Source organism: Oncorhynchus gorbuscha, linkage group LG12 (assembly GCF_021184085.1).
Source record: "Oncorhynchus gorbuscha isolate QuinsamMale2020 ecotype Even-year linkage group LG12, OgorEven_v1.0, whole genome shotgun sequence".
In the NCBI taxonomy this organism is placed as follows: domain Eukaryota; kingdom Metazoa; phylum Chordata; class Actinopteri; order Salmoniformes; family Salmonidae; genus Oncorhynchus; species Oncorhynchus gorbuscha.
The window spans coordinates 71,868,607-71,882,871 of record NC_060184.1 but is presented as its reverse complement, the minus strand read 5'-3'; the positions used below and the strand labels follow the sequence as shown (position 1 = coordinate 71,882,871).

General features: G+C 41.6%; 1 protein-coding gene across 1 annotated transcript in view; it reads right to left on the bottom strand.

Moving 5' to 3' along the window:
* The window catches only part of hs6st1b (heparan sulfate 6-O-sulfotransferase 1b), a 100,449-nt gene extending 94,269 nt beyond the window's left edge, over positions 1–6,180 (bottom strand). The window contains exon 1 of the mRNA XM_046292871.1: positions 5,299–6,180. Within this exon, the coding sequence (XP_046148827.1) occupies positions 5,299–5,816 (518 nt within the window). The 5' untranslated portion in view covers positions 5,817–6,180. The remainder of the gene's footprint in view (positions 1–5,298) is intronic.
* Between the last annotated feature and the right edge of the window lie 8,085 nt (positions 6,181–14,265).

The following is a 14,265-nucleotide window of genomic DNA, read 5'->3' as shown; positions in this document are numbered from 1 at the left end:
TGTCATGACAAAATACAACTTTGTCAAAGAACAACAAAATACATTATTTACAAGCCATGCAAATTTAACAAAATGTCAGGAAACCTTGAAATGAGAACTAGTAACACTGGCCATGGAAACACTGACGGTGCCCATTTGATTGACAGAAGGCTTTTTCCAGATATGCAACATTCATGAGGCATGCATTTTGAAAGATGACCCTATTGTGCATGCATAGGCAGGGTAGCCTAGTGGTTAGTGTTGGACGAGTAACCGAAAGGTTGCAAGTTCAAACCCCCGAGCTGACAAGGTACAAATCTGTCGCTCTGCCCCTGAACAGGCAGTTAACCCACTGTTCCTAGGCCGTCATTGAAAATAAGAATTGGTTCTTAACGGACTTGCCTAGTTAAAAGGTAAAGAACCATGAATTGTACTCACAAAATGTATGCATGCATGCGTCAAAGTCACATGGGATAAAAGTGCTGGCTAAATTGCATACATATACACACAAAAGTATGTGGATACCTGCTTGTTGAACAGCTCATTCCAAAATCATGGGCATTAATATAGAGTTGGTCCCCCCTCTGCTGCCATAACAGCCTCCACTCTTCTGGGAAGGCTTTCCACTAGATGGTGGAACATTGCAGCTATAACAGCCTCCACTCTTCTGGGAAGGCTTTCCACTAGATGGTGGAACATTGCTGCTATAACAGCCTCCACTCTTCTGGGAAGGCTTTCCACTAGATGGTGGAACATTGCTGCGGGGACTTGCTTCCATTCAGCCACGAGCATTTGTGAGATGTGGGCACAGATGTATGGCAATTATGCCTGAATTCATGCCAACGTTGCTCGATGGAGTTGAGGTCGGGGCTCTGTGCAGGCCAGTCGTTTTTTTCCACAGGGATCTTGACAAAGCATTTCTGTTTGGACCTTGACTTGTAAAACAGGGGCATTATCATGCTGAAACAGGAAAGGGTCTTCTCCAAACTTGCAAGCACAGAATCTTCTAAAAATGTCATTCTATGCTGTTGCATAGAGATCATTATACCTCCTCCACCAAACTTTATAGCTGACACTACGCATTGGGGCAGGTAGCGTTCTCTTCGCGTCCGCCAAACCCAGATTCGTCCATCGGACTGCCAGATGGCGAAGCGTGATTCATCACTCCAGAGAACGCGTTTCCACTGCGCCAGAGTCCAATGGCGGCATGTTGATCTTAGGTTTGTGTGCGGCTGCTCTGCCATGGAAACCCAGTTCATGAAGCTCCCAGCAAACAGTTTGGCTTCCAGGCAGTTTGGAACTCAGTAGTCATTTTTTATATTATACTTTTTTTAAAGCTTGTGTGACCTACCACTTCACGGCTGAGCCGTTGCTGCTCCTAGACATTTCCACTTCACAATAACAGCAATTACAGTTGACCGGGGAAGCTCTAGCAGTTCAATGATTTTTCTTTATTTTCCTATATTATAGAAGAATAGTTAATACATCAAAACTATGAAATAACACATATGGAATCATGTTGTAACCAAATAATTGATAAACAAATCAAAATCTACTTTACATTTGAGATTCTTCAAAGTAGTCACCATTTGCCTTGACATCTTCGCACACCTTTGGCACTCTCAACCAGCTTCACCTGGCATGCTTTTCCAACAGTCTTTAAGGAGTACCCAGATATGCTGAGCACTTGTTGGTTGCCTTTCCTTCCCAAACCATCGTTGAGATCAGGTGATTGTGGAGGCCAGGTCATCTGATGCAACACTCCACCACTCTCCTCTTTGGTAAAATAGCACTTAAACAGCCTGGAGGTGTGTTTTGGGTCATTGTCCTGTTGAAAAAGAAACAAGTGGGACTAAGCGCAAACCAGATAGCATTCTGCAGCGATACGCCATCCTATAGTAGCCATGCTGGTTAAGTGTGCCTCGAATTCTAAATAAATCACAGTGTCACCAGCAAAGCACTCCCACAACATCATTGCTGCTCCATGCTTTATGGTGGGAACCAGACATGCGGAGATAATCGGTCTTACAAAGACACACCGGTCTAATGTCCATTGCCCGTGTCTCTTGGCCTTATGCAAGTCTCTTCTTCTTATTGGTGTCCTTTAGTAGTGGTTTCTTTGCAGCAATTCAACCATAAAATGCCTGATTCACACAGTCTCCTCTGAACAGTTGATGTTGAGATGGGTCTATAACTCTGAAGCATTTATTTGGACTCTAATGAATGTATCCTCTGCACCAGAGACAACTCTGGGTCTTCCCGATAACCAGTTTCATCATAGCAACAACTCTGGGCCTTCCTCCTGATAACCAGTTTCATCATAGCGCTTGATGGTTTCTGCGACTGCACTTGAAGAAATGTTCAAAGTTCTTGAAATGTTCAGTATGGACCTTCATGTCTTAATGTAATTGGTTGTCATTTCTCTTTGCTTATTAGAGTTTTTCTTGCTATAATATGGACTTGGTATTTTACCAAATAGGGCCATCTTCTGTATACCACCCTTACCTTGTAACAACACAACTGATAAGCGCATTAAGAAATTCCACAAATGATCTTTTAACACGGTGTAACGGATGTGAAATAGCTAGCTTAGTTAGCGGTGGTGCGCGCTAAATAGCGTTTCAATCGGTGACGTCACTCGCTCTGAGACCTTGAAGCAGTGGTTCCCCTTGCTCTGCAAGGGCCACTGCTTTTGTGGAGAGATGGGTAACGATGCTTCGTGGGTGACTGTTGTTGATGTGTGCAGAGGGTCCCTGGTTCGCGCCCGGGTATGGGCGAGGGGACGGTTTAAAGTTACTGTTACAAAAGGCTAATTAATTGTTAATTGAAATGCATCCCAGGTGACTACCTCATTCAGCTGGTTGAGAGAATTCCAAGAGTGTGCAAAGCGATCAAGGCAAAGGGTGGCTATTTGAAGAATCTCAAATATATTATGATTTGTTTAACACTTTTGTTTCTACAGGATTCCATATGTGTTCATTCATAGTTGTCTTCACTATTATTCTACAACATAGAAAATAGTAAAAATAAAGATAAACCCTTGAATGAGTAGGCGTGTACACATTTGACTGGTACTGTACATACACATACAGTAGCCAATGTATTAGGTACATCATCCCATTCACAAAAATGGCTTGCTATACAAAGCAGGCAGACATGTAGCAAGTTACTGTTGGATTGAACGTCAGGATGGGCAAAACAAGTGACCTAATCAACTTTGAGCGTGGTATCATCATCAGTGCCAGGCGCGCCGGTTTCAGCATCTCAGAAATGGCCGGCCTCCTGGGCTTTTCACACGCGACAGCATCTAGGGTTTACAGAGACTGGTGCAACAAACAAAAATAAACACCCAGTCAGCAGCAGTCCTGTAGGCAAAAACAGCTTTTTGATGAGAGAGGTCGAAGGAGAATAGCAAGAATGATGCAAGCTAACAGGCGGGCCACAAACAGACAAATAATAGCATTTCGGAACGCACAACTTGTCGGTCCTTGTCACGGATGGGCTATTGCAGCAGACGACCACACCGGGTTACACTCCTATCAGCTAAAAACAAGAAACTGCTGCTCAAGTGGGCAGGCGAATACCAACACTGCACAATTGAGGAGTGGAAAACTATTACCTGGTCTGACAAAATCCTGGATCCTGTTGCATCATGCTGATGTCAGAGTCAGGAATTGGCATAAGCATCGAGTCCATGGCCCTACCCTGTCTGGTGTCAACTGTGTAATGGTGTGGGGAATGTTTCGCTGGCACACGTTAGGTTCCTTGATACTAACTAAGCGACATTTGAATGCCACAGCATATGGACATAGAATCCATGCCCCAAAGAATTAAAGCTGTTCTGAAGGCAAAGAGGTGACTGGCCAGGGTACTAGATGTGTGTACCTAATAAACTGGACACTGAGTGAGTAAATTGCCCTCTTGGAATTGTGGCCCAACCTTCATAATTTTGTACGATTTGAAGGTATTGATGATTTGTTTGTAAAATGTTCAGTCCCAATGTGAAACTCGGTTCATCAGGCCAATAAAACCCAGCACTGGGACTGACTATTAAAACTGATAAGGGTATGAGTAAAACAAAGATGGCCCTGGACCAGTGGTGAGTGGCACACCACATCTAGGCCTATTTACCTTAACCTAGTAGCATAGTGATAGGTGAAACTACTCAATGGCGTGATCCCCAGCTAGGGAGCACACGAGATTGTTGAAACGTCCCCCGGTTTATATAATGTGGGATTGTGACAGATGGAGTGACGCAATGTCTTATTCTGATTTGAAGTGGAAAAGACTGCAATCAGTATGATGTCACACTGACAGGACTTAATGCAGTGCTGATGCTGTTTGATAGAACTTGTCAAGTGTTAAGCTCCTGGTTTATTATGGTGCCATCCCATGGAGCCCTGGACTCAGCTAGGGAAACCCCCTACTGCCCAAATTAATAGGAAGATTTCCACAGAGGATCTGTCATCTCAGTTGTCAAAATAGCATTGGATGTTGCTAGAGTGCAAATAACAAAGCCCTGTGAAGCTTCCAATGCAGGCCTGTACAACACCTCTCAACACTGAGGTGGAATCTGGTATTTATGAAGCATGAGGAGGACCCCCGACCAGAAGTCATCACGTGTGTGAATTCATGGTATTGTGCAGCACTCTATGCAAAACAATGGTTTGAGATCAAGTGAATTGGTGACGTAGATAATCATTTTATTGTATAGTGGGCTAAATAACGTGGATGCCTGGTCATTTAGCATGTCATGTCAAAATGGGTGGTGGTCAAAGTGTACTTGCTATTCCTGAGGACCCCGATGTGAACATGTAATAATAATAATAATAATAAATGCCATTTAGCAGACGCTTTTATCCAAAGCGACTTACAGTCATGTGTGCATACATTCTACGTATGGGTGGTCCCGGGGATCGAACCCACTACCCTGGCGTTACAAGCGCCATGCTCTACCAACTGAGCTACATAGTTGTCTTCACTATTATTCTACAATGTCCCCAGGTGTGATTGCAAATAAGGAACATGAATCCATATCATCAGCGTTTACAAGAGCTGTTGTTAACGTAGTAATTTTTCACTTTTAGGGGCAAATAATGTTTACCCCGCACGCTGGGTTGAGGGGGACCCGGGGGCAACAGCATAGACTACGGATGTGTGGCTCTTCATTCTAATATGCGCCTCATGGACGAATAACGTTGCCATTAAATAGGGTTATTTTCCTAATGCGACAAAGCCTACTATGTTACAATGCCCGTAAGAGAAGCAAAACTGAGGAGAGTTAAGACAAATATAAATGTCAAAACATTCCGCACATACCTCAGTTTTTTAGATTTATTTTCTCTCTTGTTGAGCACTCCAGGAACGCAGTTTGTGAGTTCGGTCCAATCCGCATGTAACCCGCAACTCCAGCCAGTGGAGAACCTCGAAAACAGCCAGGTCTCCTTTCTGTTGGGACGGTAGCATGTACACTTTTTCTGCCCTGGTCTGCAATCACACGGGACTTCTAGTCTAACATTTTGCACCAGATGCCTGCCAAAAGTGGTTCCGCCAGTTTTCTGTATGTGAAGAAACACGATCACATCTTCACCCTTGATCTCGAAATCAACGGTGCGTTCCAAGTCCCTGACAGGGAAGTAGTACTTTTTCACATAATGGGGATCCGGAGTGGGGAAAATATCCATGTTGTCCTCGGCGAGGTACCCCTGCGGAGACCCGAAGTTCATCACCCCAGGAGCCACGTACTGATATAGAATCAGCATGAAGAAGACGGATCCGACGACGATCAACAAAAATTTGCTGGTCCTCTCAACCATGTTCCCTCCAGTGCCGTTCATTTGTTACCATCTCCCAGATAACCGAAATGGGGGTACTTGGTACCTGAGCGTTGCGCTTTTCGTATGTCCCTCCATAGACAGTGGGTTTGAGCTCGTCAGAGGACCGCGAAGCAATGAGAGGTCGGGCATGGATACATTGTATTGCTCCCGCTTTCACCTAGCAAAACTCAATCCGAGTTGGCAAAAATCCAAAACTGCAGATTTACAATCGACTTTGAACCCTACACCAATAGTCACAGCACTCTCGGCTCGCATTTGACAAAGTAAGCAGCGTTCGAAGTGTCTTCCCTCTTTGCACGGTGTTTCTGTTCCTCTTGGACCAGCATGCACAGCGACACCCACTTCTCAACACACATTTGCACATATTCACGTAGGCTACATTTAACACACACGCGAGAAAAGAAAAGCTACGGATAGGCCTACACATTTAGTTATTGGTTTGAATTACAACGCCCACCGTGGAATTATTTGTCTACAAAACATTTATGAGATGAATAATTCTGAGATGTATTAACAACATATTTTAGGCCATATGGTATCTACAATGTGTTTTATATTGCGAGACTCTTATCTCTCGGATACAATCAAAATATGTAAATATAATTGAAAAAACAAGCATTTGTAGGTCTAATATCAGTGAAACAATTTATAGTGAACAACAGCAGTGGTGTAAAGTATTAAAGTAAAAATACTTTAAAGTACTATTTACAGTAAGTCGTTTTGGGGTTTATCTGTACTTTACTATTTACATTTGTGACAACTTTTACTTTAACTTCGCTACATTCCTAAAGAAAATAATGTACTGTACTTTATACTCCATACAATTTCTTTGACACCCAAAAGTACCTGTTACATGTTGAATGCTTAGCAGGATAGAAACATTTTAAAATTCACACACTTATCAAGAGAACATCCCTGGTCATCTCTACTGCCTCTAATCTGGCAAAATCACTAAACACACATTCTTCATTTATAAATGATATCTGAGTGTTGGAGAGTGCCCCTGGCAATCCATAAATAAAATAAAAACAATAAAATTGTGCCATCTAGTTTGCTTAGAATAAGGATTTTTTATTTATTATTTATCATTTATACTTATACTTTTGATACTTAAGTATATTTGAGCAATTACATGTACTTTTGATACTTAAGTATATTTTAGCAATTACATGTACTTTTGATACATAAGTATATTCAAAACCAAATACTTTTAGACTTTTACTCAACTAGTATTTTACTGGGTGACTTTCATTTTTACTTAAGTCATTTTCTATTAAGGTGTCTACTCTGGTACTTTTCCCACCACTGGAAAGTATTTAGTGGGGGCAATTATGGCCAAATGTTATGGCTTTGCATTAATGGATATATCTTGTATACTTTTATCCCCAAAATTGCCCCTTCAGTTTCAACAGGCATGGTGCCTCTGGTGGAAAATGTTGAACAACGTCTAATTCTTACTACAATGCAGTCATTTCCCCCTGAAATTATAGTATTACATATAATCAAATGTCATGTTAGCAATAATCAAAATATTTTTTATATAATGACTTCAGATAATGATTGAACCAAAATGAGAATAATGATTATCATTACAGTAGGAGCATCTTAACCAGAAGATCAAACTTTGGAAATGTCTGGTATGTAAGGCTGTGTTTACAAAGGCAGACCAATTCTGATATTATTTTTACTAATTGGTATTTTGGCCAATCACATCAGATCTTTTCACATCTGATATTTTTCAGAGATGATCTGATTGGTCAAAATACCAATTACTGACAAAAAATATCAGAATTGGGCTGTCTGTCTAAATGCAGCCAAGGTTTTTTACTGGAGTGGATTCGGCTTTGTTTACACAGTCAGCCAAATTCTTCACTAATTGCATCTTTTGACCAATCAGATCAGCTCTTTTGCCAATAAATGGGAAAAGAGCAGAATTAGGTTGCCTGTGTAAACACAGCCTTTAGTAGGGGGCAACTGCTTTTACCTCGAAGACATTTAAAACAGCATATTGCTCACACAATATTTTACATAGCCCTGGCCATCAGAATGATGCAGTTCTTATGAAACAAGAATGTAACACATCTATACATAGTGTGTAGATTGTCCAGAATAGGCCTATAGTATTTGTACGTATATATATAATTAAAATGCAAAGTGCTACATGTTATTGTTGTGATATAGATTACATTTGTTCTAGAGGTGAAAGCCTGGTTGACGCTACATTTGTTCCAAATGTAGGTACTCTAGTTGTGATTATGGTATGGGTATGTAGCCTATAGAAAAGTTAATAATAGTCAGACGCACATCCTTAAAAACGTAGGTGCTGGGCTAATAAAGAATACCAGTAAAGTACAGGAAGGCCCTCACACTGTTTACTCTCCTCCCAAATTCACTGCTTGTCAACGTTTCAATCCGAACCAGATCTTTGTCAGTTAAATAACGGGCATGTAGCCGATCATAGAAAATAAATATATATATACTTTTGGCCCAGATATATGGCATAATGATACCTGTTATCTTACCCAGCTGGTTTGTGTGTACACTACTTGAAATGGCTATGCATCAGAGACTTAATCAAACCATGATCATTTTCTTCTATGTAGGCAGTTTTTTGTTTTACCATATTCTAAACGCAGGCCTTTCTGCAGACCATGAACCATAGAGACGAGGCAGGTGGCAGACCACATGTAGCATGATCACATCAGTGCCATGACAATATGCAACACACTCATCCATCAGGGAAATCAGCTGAAATCTCCAACATAATCTCTGTGATGGAGTGCTGCTGCTCCATTAGGAACATGCACTCTCTCTCCTGTACCGACGCTGTAAGAGCACTTGTGTGGAGGCATCGATTCATGCTTTCACCCCATTTGTTTAACTGTCACCAGTGGGAAGCTTGACCCTGATCCCTTTTAACACACACAGTGATGGTTATTTGGCGGCTTGAAACGCACTAAGAGGTGGCATTCTAGCTCTTCTCATGTTGAAGAATGCAAATAAATGATGTTTATACAATGATGCCTTCATATGTCGTGCCTGAACCCAGCGCCTATTTGTTCCCAGAACGGCGGCCCACACATTCACACTTATCATTTATTATCAGATTGTGTTTCGCCGCATGTGTAATTGTAATTGGTGCATATCTGGATTGCATTATGTGTAAGAGGAAGCCATGTACCTCACTGTGCTGCAGTAGTACAACTCTTCCAGAGCCATGCATGCACATGTATCTGAACTCCTGACCTTTATGCAAATATGATATCTTTACAACTCTTTGGTGCAGGGAGAGCCTCAAGTACAGTTTTTTAAAATCATTTTGTGTGTTAGTAGTTGAATGTCACAGGTCAATATCAAACCTCATTTGCCCTGATCTATGACTTCTCAGATAATTTGGGTACTTTTCTTACAATCCATGGCTGCTTAAGTGATCATTTTAATAATAGCCTGCCGAAAATGAATTGTTCACCTCAAGTAGCCTATTCGGAAAGTGGCATTGCACTGTATCCATGGACACATGTAAGAATATACATTGAATAGACCATATTCAAGGATAATTAACAAATAGAATGAACAAATACCATCCCGACTGAAAAAATACCATCATTAAAATGTAAACGTTATGTGACAAGAGCAGATTCATACAGGTTCATATCTTCCAAGAGGAGTTATATCGATTTTGAACACTACATGAGATTTTATAATCTGGAGAAAGGAAATAGCTGTTAATTGAAAGACCAGGCCCAGTGTGAAACTGGACTGACTAATATCCTGGGATCACTTCCCTATCTCCAATGTGCAAATTGAATTTCCTGACTGCTGGGAAACTTTTCTTTTTAGACTGTGATATTTAAAGTTTCTTTAAAGGGCAAGCATAAGAGTAGACCAGCACAAGACTGAGAATTGGAGTTGATGATCATTGATGATCATTGATTAGTAGCCTAATGCCTGGCATGTGTCTATAAATGACTGTGCGTTACGTGAACTGATTTAGATGATGGTTGCTTACAGATATTAAAATCACATTTTATATAGCTCATGTTGCCTCTGTCTAGTCTTAACTTTCATTCTATTCCCCAAACTCTCCAAACAGCAAACTACACTATGGTATTCATTAGAACGGAATCAATTTAAAACAGTATTTCATGATTTACCCACTAGCATATAAACCTGTGTCTGTGTTGGTCTGTGAGGTAGGCTGTGTAGCAGTGAGAAGGCAGACAAGAATAGTATGTTTTTTCTGCCCAAGGTGAGAGGGGTTTCATTTTTCAAGGGAGAATAAACTGGCGCCAAAAAAGAATAACCAAGTCAGAGCACTCACCTAACCCAGGCCTCAGTAATGCCTGATAGAAATGAGCACGAGCAGCATGATAGAGACACAGGTTGACTCCCCCCTCACAGTCAGGCAGATCCTTCAGTTTTTAGGGCAAAGTAGGCCTACTTCTGGAAACGGACATTTTACTTGTTTGGCTTAATTGAATCTCTATCAAACACAGCTAGCCATGGAATTGTATTTTTTCTTTTAAATGAACACATTAATTGTACTCCGTAAATGTATATAAATAAAAGCCCAGATTGGACTACTAAACTCATCCTTCACTGATAATGAGTAGGTCAGTCAGTTGAAATACTGCATACAAACAGGAGCTTATTGCTAATGAATGACCATTGGTGCAAATGACCTCGTCGCACAGAACTGTCCTCAGTTAGTGCATTGGTGGACTGTTTTGACAATAACCTTAGCTATTTGCCTGTAGGGATTGAAGGCAGTGGAGCATGTTAGCTAGTGGCTTAAGTTCCTATAATGTGCAAGGACAAAGCACTCAGCCTAGCCTTCTCCAACCCCTCTGTAATTGCATTTAATTAGTTCTCTTGTTGACCAAAGGTCTATAGTCAGCTTCCTCGAGGGAGAAGAGACGTACAATAAATCAAGGAAAGGGGTATAAAAAAGGCTCCCAAACTGCACTGGAAGGGCATGGAGCAATACCTCATAATATGTGGTGTCCAGTTGTTTTGGAAGGATTTAAGGTACTACTGTTGCAGCTTTTAACACACACACATAGCCCAGGTTCTAGAACCTCACACACACATAGCCCAGGTTCTAGAACCTCACATGCACATAGCCCAGGTTTTCGACCTCACATGCACATAGCCCAGGTGTGTGTGTGTGTGTGTGTGTGTGTGTGTGTGTGTGTGTGTGTGTGTGTGTGTGTGTGTGTGTGTGTGTGTGTGTGTGTGTGTGTGTGTGTGTGTGTGTGTGTGTGTGTGTGTGTGTGTGTGTGTGTGTGTGTGTGTGTGCATGGCTACCTCTGAAACATACAGTACAACACCTACCCACCATGTGTTTTAATTCCCAACCTGTGCCTGTGTGGGGACACTTTTCCACTTACGAAGGCATATCCATAATCCACAGACCATCCTGATTGGGAATGAGTTGTTTGCATCTCCGAACTGTATACTTACTGTTATTAACTGTATACATGACCGCAAGCTTTGTAGGGCTAACACACACTTAGAAACCAGAAGAGGCTGGTGGGAGGAGCTATAGGAGGATGGGTTCATTGTAATGGCTGGAATGGAATAGATGGAATGGTATAAAACACACCATACATTTGGAAACCACATTTGACTCCGTTCCATGTATTCTATTCCAGCCATAACAAGGAGCCTGTCCTCATATAGCTCCTCCCACCAGCCTTTTTGCATTTTGGGGCCACTTGTACACAGCTCACACAGAATGGAACGTTTTATAAAAGCCAACTAGCTACAGTATGTGTAACAGGGTCGATGTGTCCTAATTAGAATAATTACGGTAGTCATGTGAAATCTGTATGCTTTCCTATTGGTACGTTTGAATGAATCTATTGTATGCTCTGATTGGTAGCAGCAGTAACCTGCTGGAGAGGGAAACAGACAGACAGAGATGCTGCTGTCTTCAAGAACCACACCTGCTCTTCCTGTTTGAACAAAACTTCAGCTACGGTTGACAATCTTCTGGATTGGTAAGAGCAAATACTTCATTGTGTTACACACGCCTGATTCATGAACAGTCACCTAATAGGGTATAGTTAGCATTTCCTGCAATATTCAGAAGGGTTGAGGTCACATCATAAAAGCTAGGTGAGAAATGCCTCAGTGGAGTTTGGTAGCATTAAAGCGTGATTGACAAGGGAGAGCTAATCAGCATTTTAATCGGAATGTTAAGCCACTCAGTGAAGGTCTTATTTCAACATAATTCCATCCAATTCCACTGTCGCAGACCGGTATAGCCACAAGACTATCATATTAACATGACCTGAAGAACTGTGATATCTTATGTTTCTCTGAGTTGTGTCTGAACAAGGACATGGATAATATACAGTTGAAGTCGGAAGTTTACATACACCTTAGCCAAATACATTTCAACTCAGTTTTTACAATACCTGACATTTAATCTGAGTACAAATTCCCTGTTCTAGGTCAGTTGGGATCACAACTTTATTTTAAGAATGTGAAACATCAGAATAATAGTAGAGAGAATGAATTATTTAAGCTTTATTTCTTTCATCACATTCCCAGTGTGTCAGACATTTAAATACACTCCATTAGTATTTGGTAGCATTGCCTTTAAATTGTTTAACTTGGTTCAAATGTTTCAGGTAGCCTTCCACAAGCTTCCCACAATAAGTTTGGTGAATTTTGGTCCATTCCTCCTGACAGAGCTGGTGTTGTCATGTTTTGTCTTATATTGAGCACAGACTGGAATATGTTCTGGAATTCTTCCGATTGCACTGAGGAGTATGCCACATCAGTCACTGGCTTCGTCAATAAGGGCATCGATGAAGTCGTCCCCACAGTGACCGTACTTACATAGCCCAACCTGAAGCCATGGATTACAGGCAACATCCGCACTGAGCAAGGGTAGAGCTGCCACTTTCAAGGTGTGGGACTCTAACCCAGAAGCTTATAAGAAATGCCGCTATGCACTCTGACGAACCATCAAACAGGCAAAGCGTCAATACAGGACTAAGATTGTCAGAACCGGTGTAGTATGATTCACTCTTCAGATGTGGCAGGGCTTGCCAGACTACAAAGGGAAGCACAGCCGAGAACTGCCCAGTGACACGAGCCGACCAGACGAGCTAAATTACTTCTATGCTCGCTTCAAGGCAGGTAACACTGAAACATGAATGAGAGCACCAGCTCTTCCGGATGACTGTGTGATCATGCATTTCACAGATCTTCAGAAAGTTCTTAAGCTGCAGCATTTAGAGCATCTTGATGAGTTGCATCACTGCCTGGTATGGCAACTGCTCGGACTCCGACCGCAAGGCACTACAGAAGGTAGTGCGCACGGCCCAGTACTGGGGCCGAGCTCTGTGCCATCCAGTACCTCTATACCAGGCGGTTTCAGAAAAAGGCTGTTCTCTCTGCTTCCGCACCTCAAGCAGTACTGATGCACCAAGTCTGGAACCACCAGGACCTTGAACAGCTACTACGCCCAAGCCAAAAGACTGCTTAATAGTTAGTCCGGGTAGCTATTTGTTAGCTATTTAACTTTCTGCATTGACTCTTTTTTTTCACTAACTCTTTTGATTTATAACATACAATGCTGCTACTGTTTATAATCTATTCTCTTGCCTAGTCACTTTATCCCTACCTATATATATGTACACATCTACCTCAATTACCTCGTACCCCTGCTCATTAACTCTGTAGTGGTTCCCTGTGTATATAGTCAAGGTATTGTTACTCATTGTGTAATGAGATATTTCGTTTTTCTCTCTGCAGAGAGGAATGGGAGAAACTCAGATACAGATGTGTCAAGCTTGTAGCGTCATATCCAAGAAGTCTCAAGGCTTTAATCGCTGCCGAAGGTGCTTCAACAAAGTACTGTGTAAAGGATCTGAATATTTATGTAAGGTAGATCAGTTTTCATATATATACATACACACAGTGGGGCAAAAAAAAGTATTTAGTCAGCCACCATTTGTGCAAGTTCTCCCACTTAAAAACATGAGAGAGGCCTGTAATTGTCATCATAGGTACACTTCAACTCTGATAGACAAAATGAAATCCAGAAAATCACATTGTAGGATTTTAATTAATTAATTTGCAAATTATGGTGGAAAATAAGTATTTGGTCACCTACAAACAAGCAAGATTTCTGGCTCTCACAGACCTGTAACTTCTTCTTTAAGAGGCTCCTCTGTCCTCTACTCATTACCTGTATTAATGGCACCTGTTCGAACTTGTTATCAGTATAAAAGACACCTGTCCACAACTTCAATCAGTCACACTCCAAACTCCACTATGGCCAAGACCAACGAGCTGTCAAAGGACACCAGAAACAAAATTGTAGACCTGCACCAGGCTGGGAAGACTGAATCTGCAATAGGTAAGTAGCTTGGTTTGAAGAAATCAACTGTGGGAGCAATTATTAGGAAATGGAAGACATACAAGACCACTG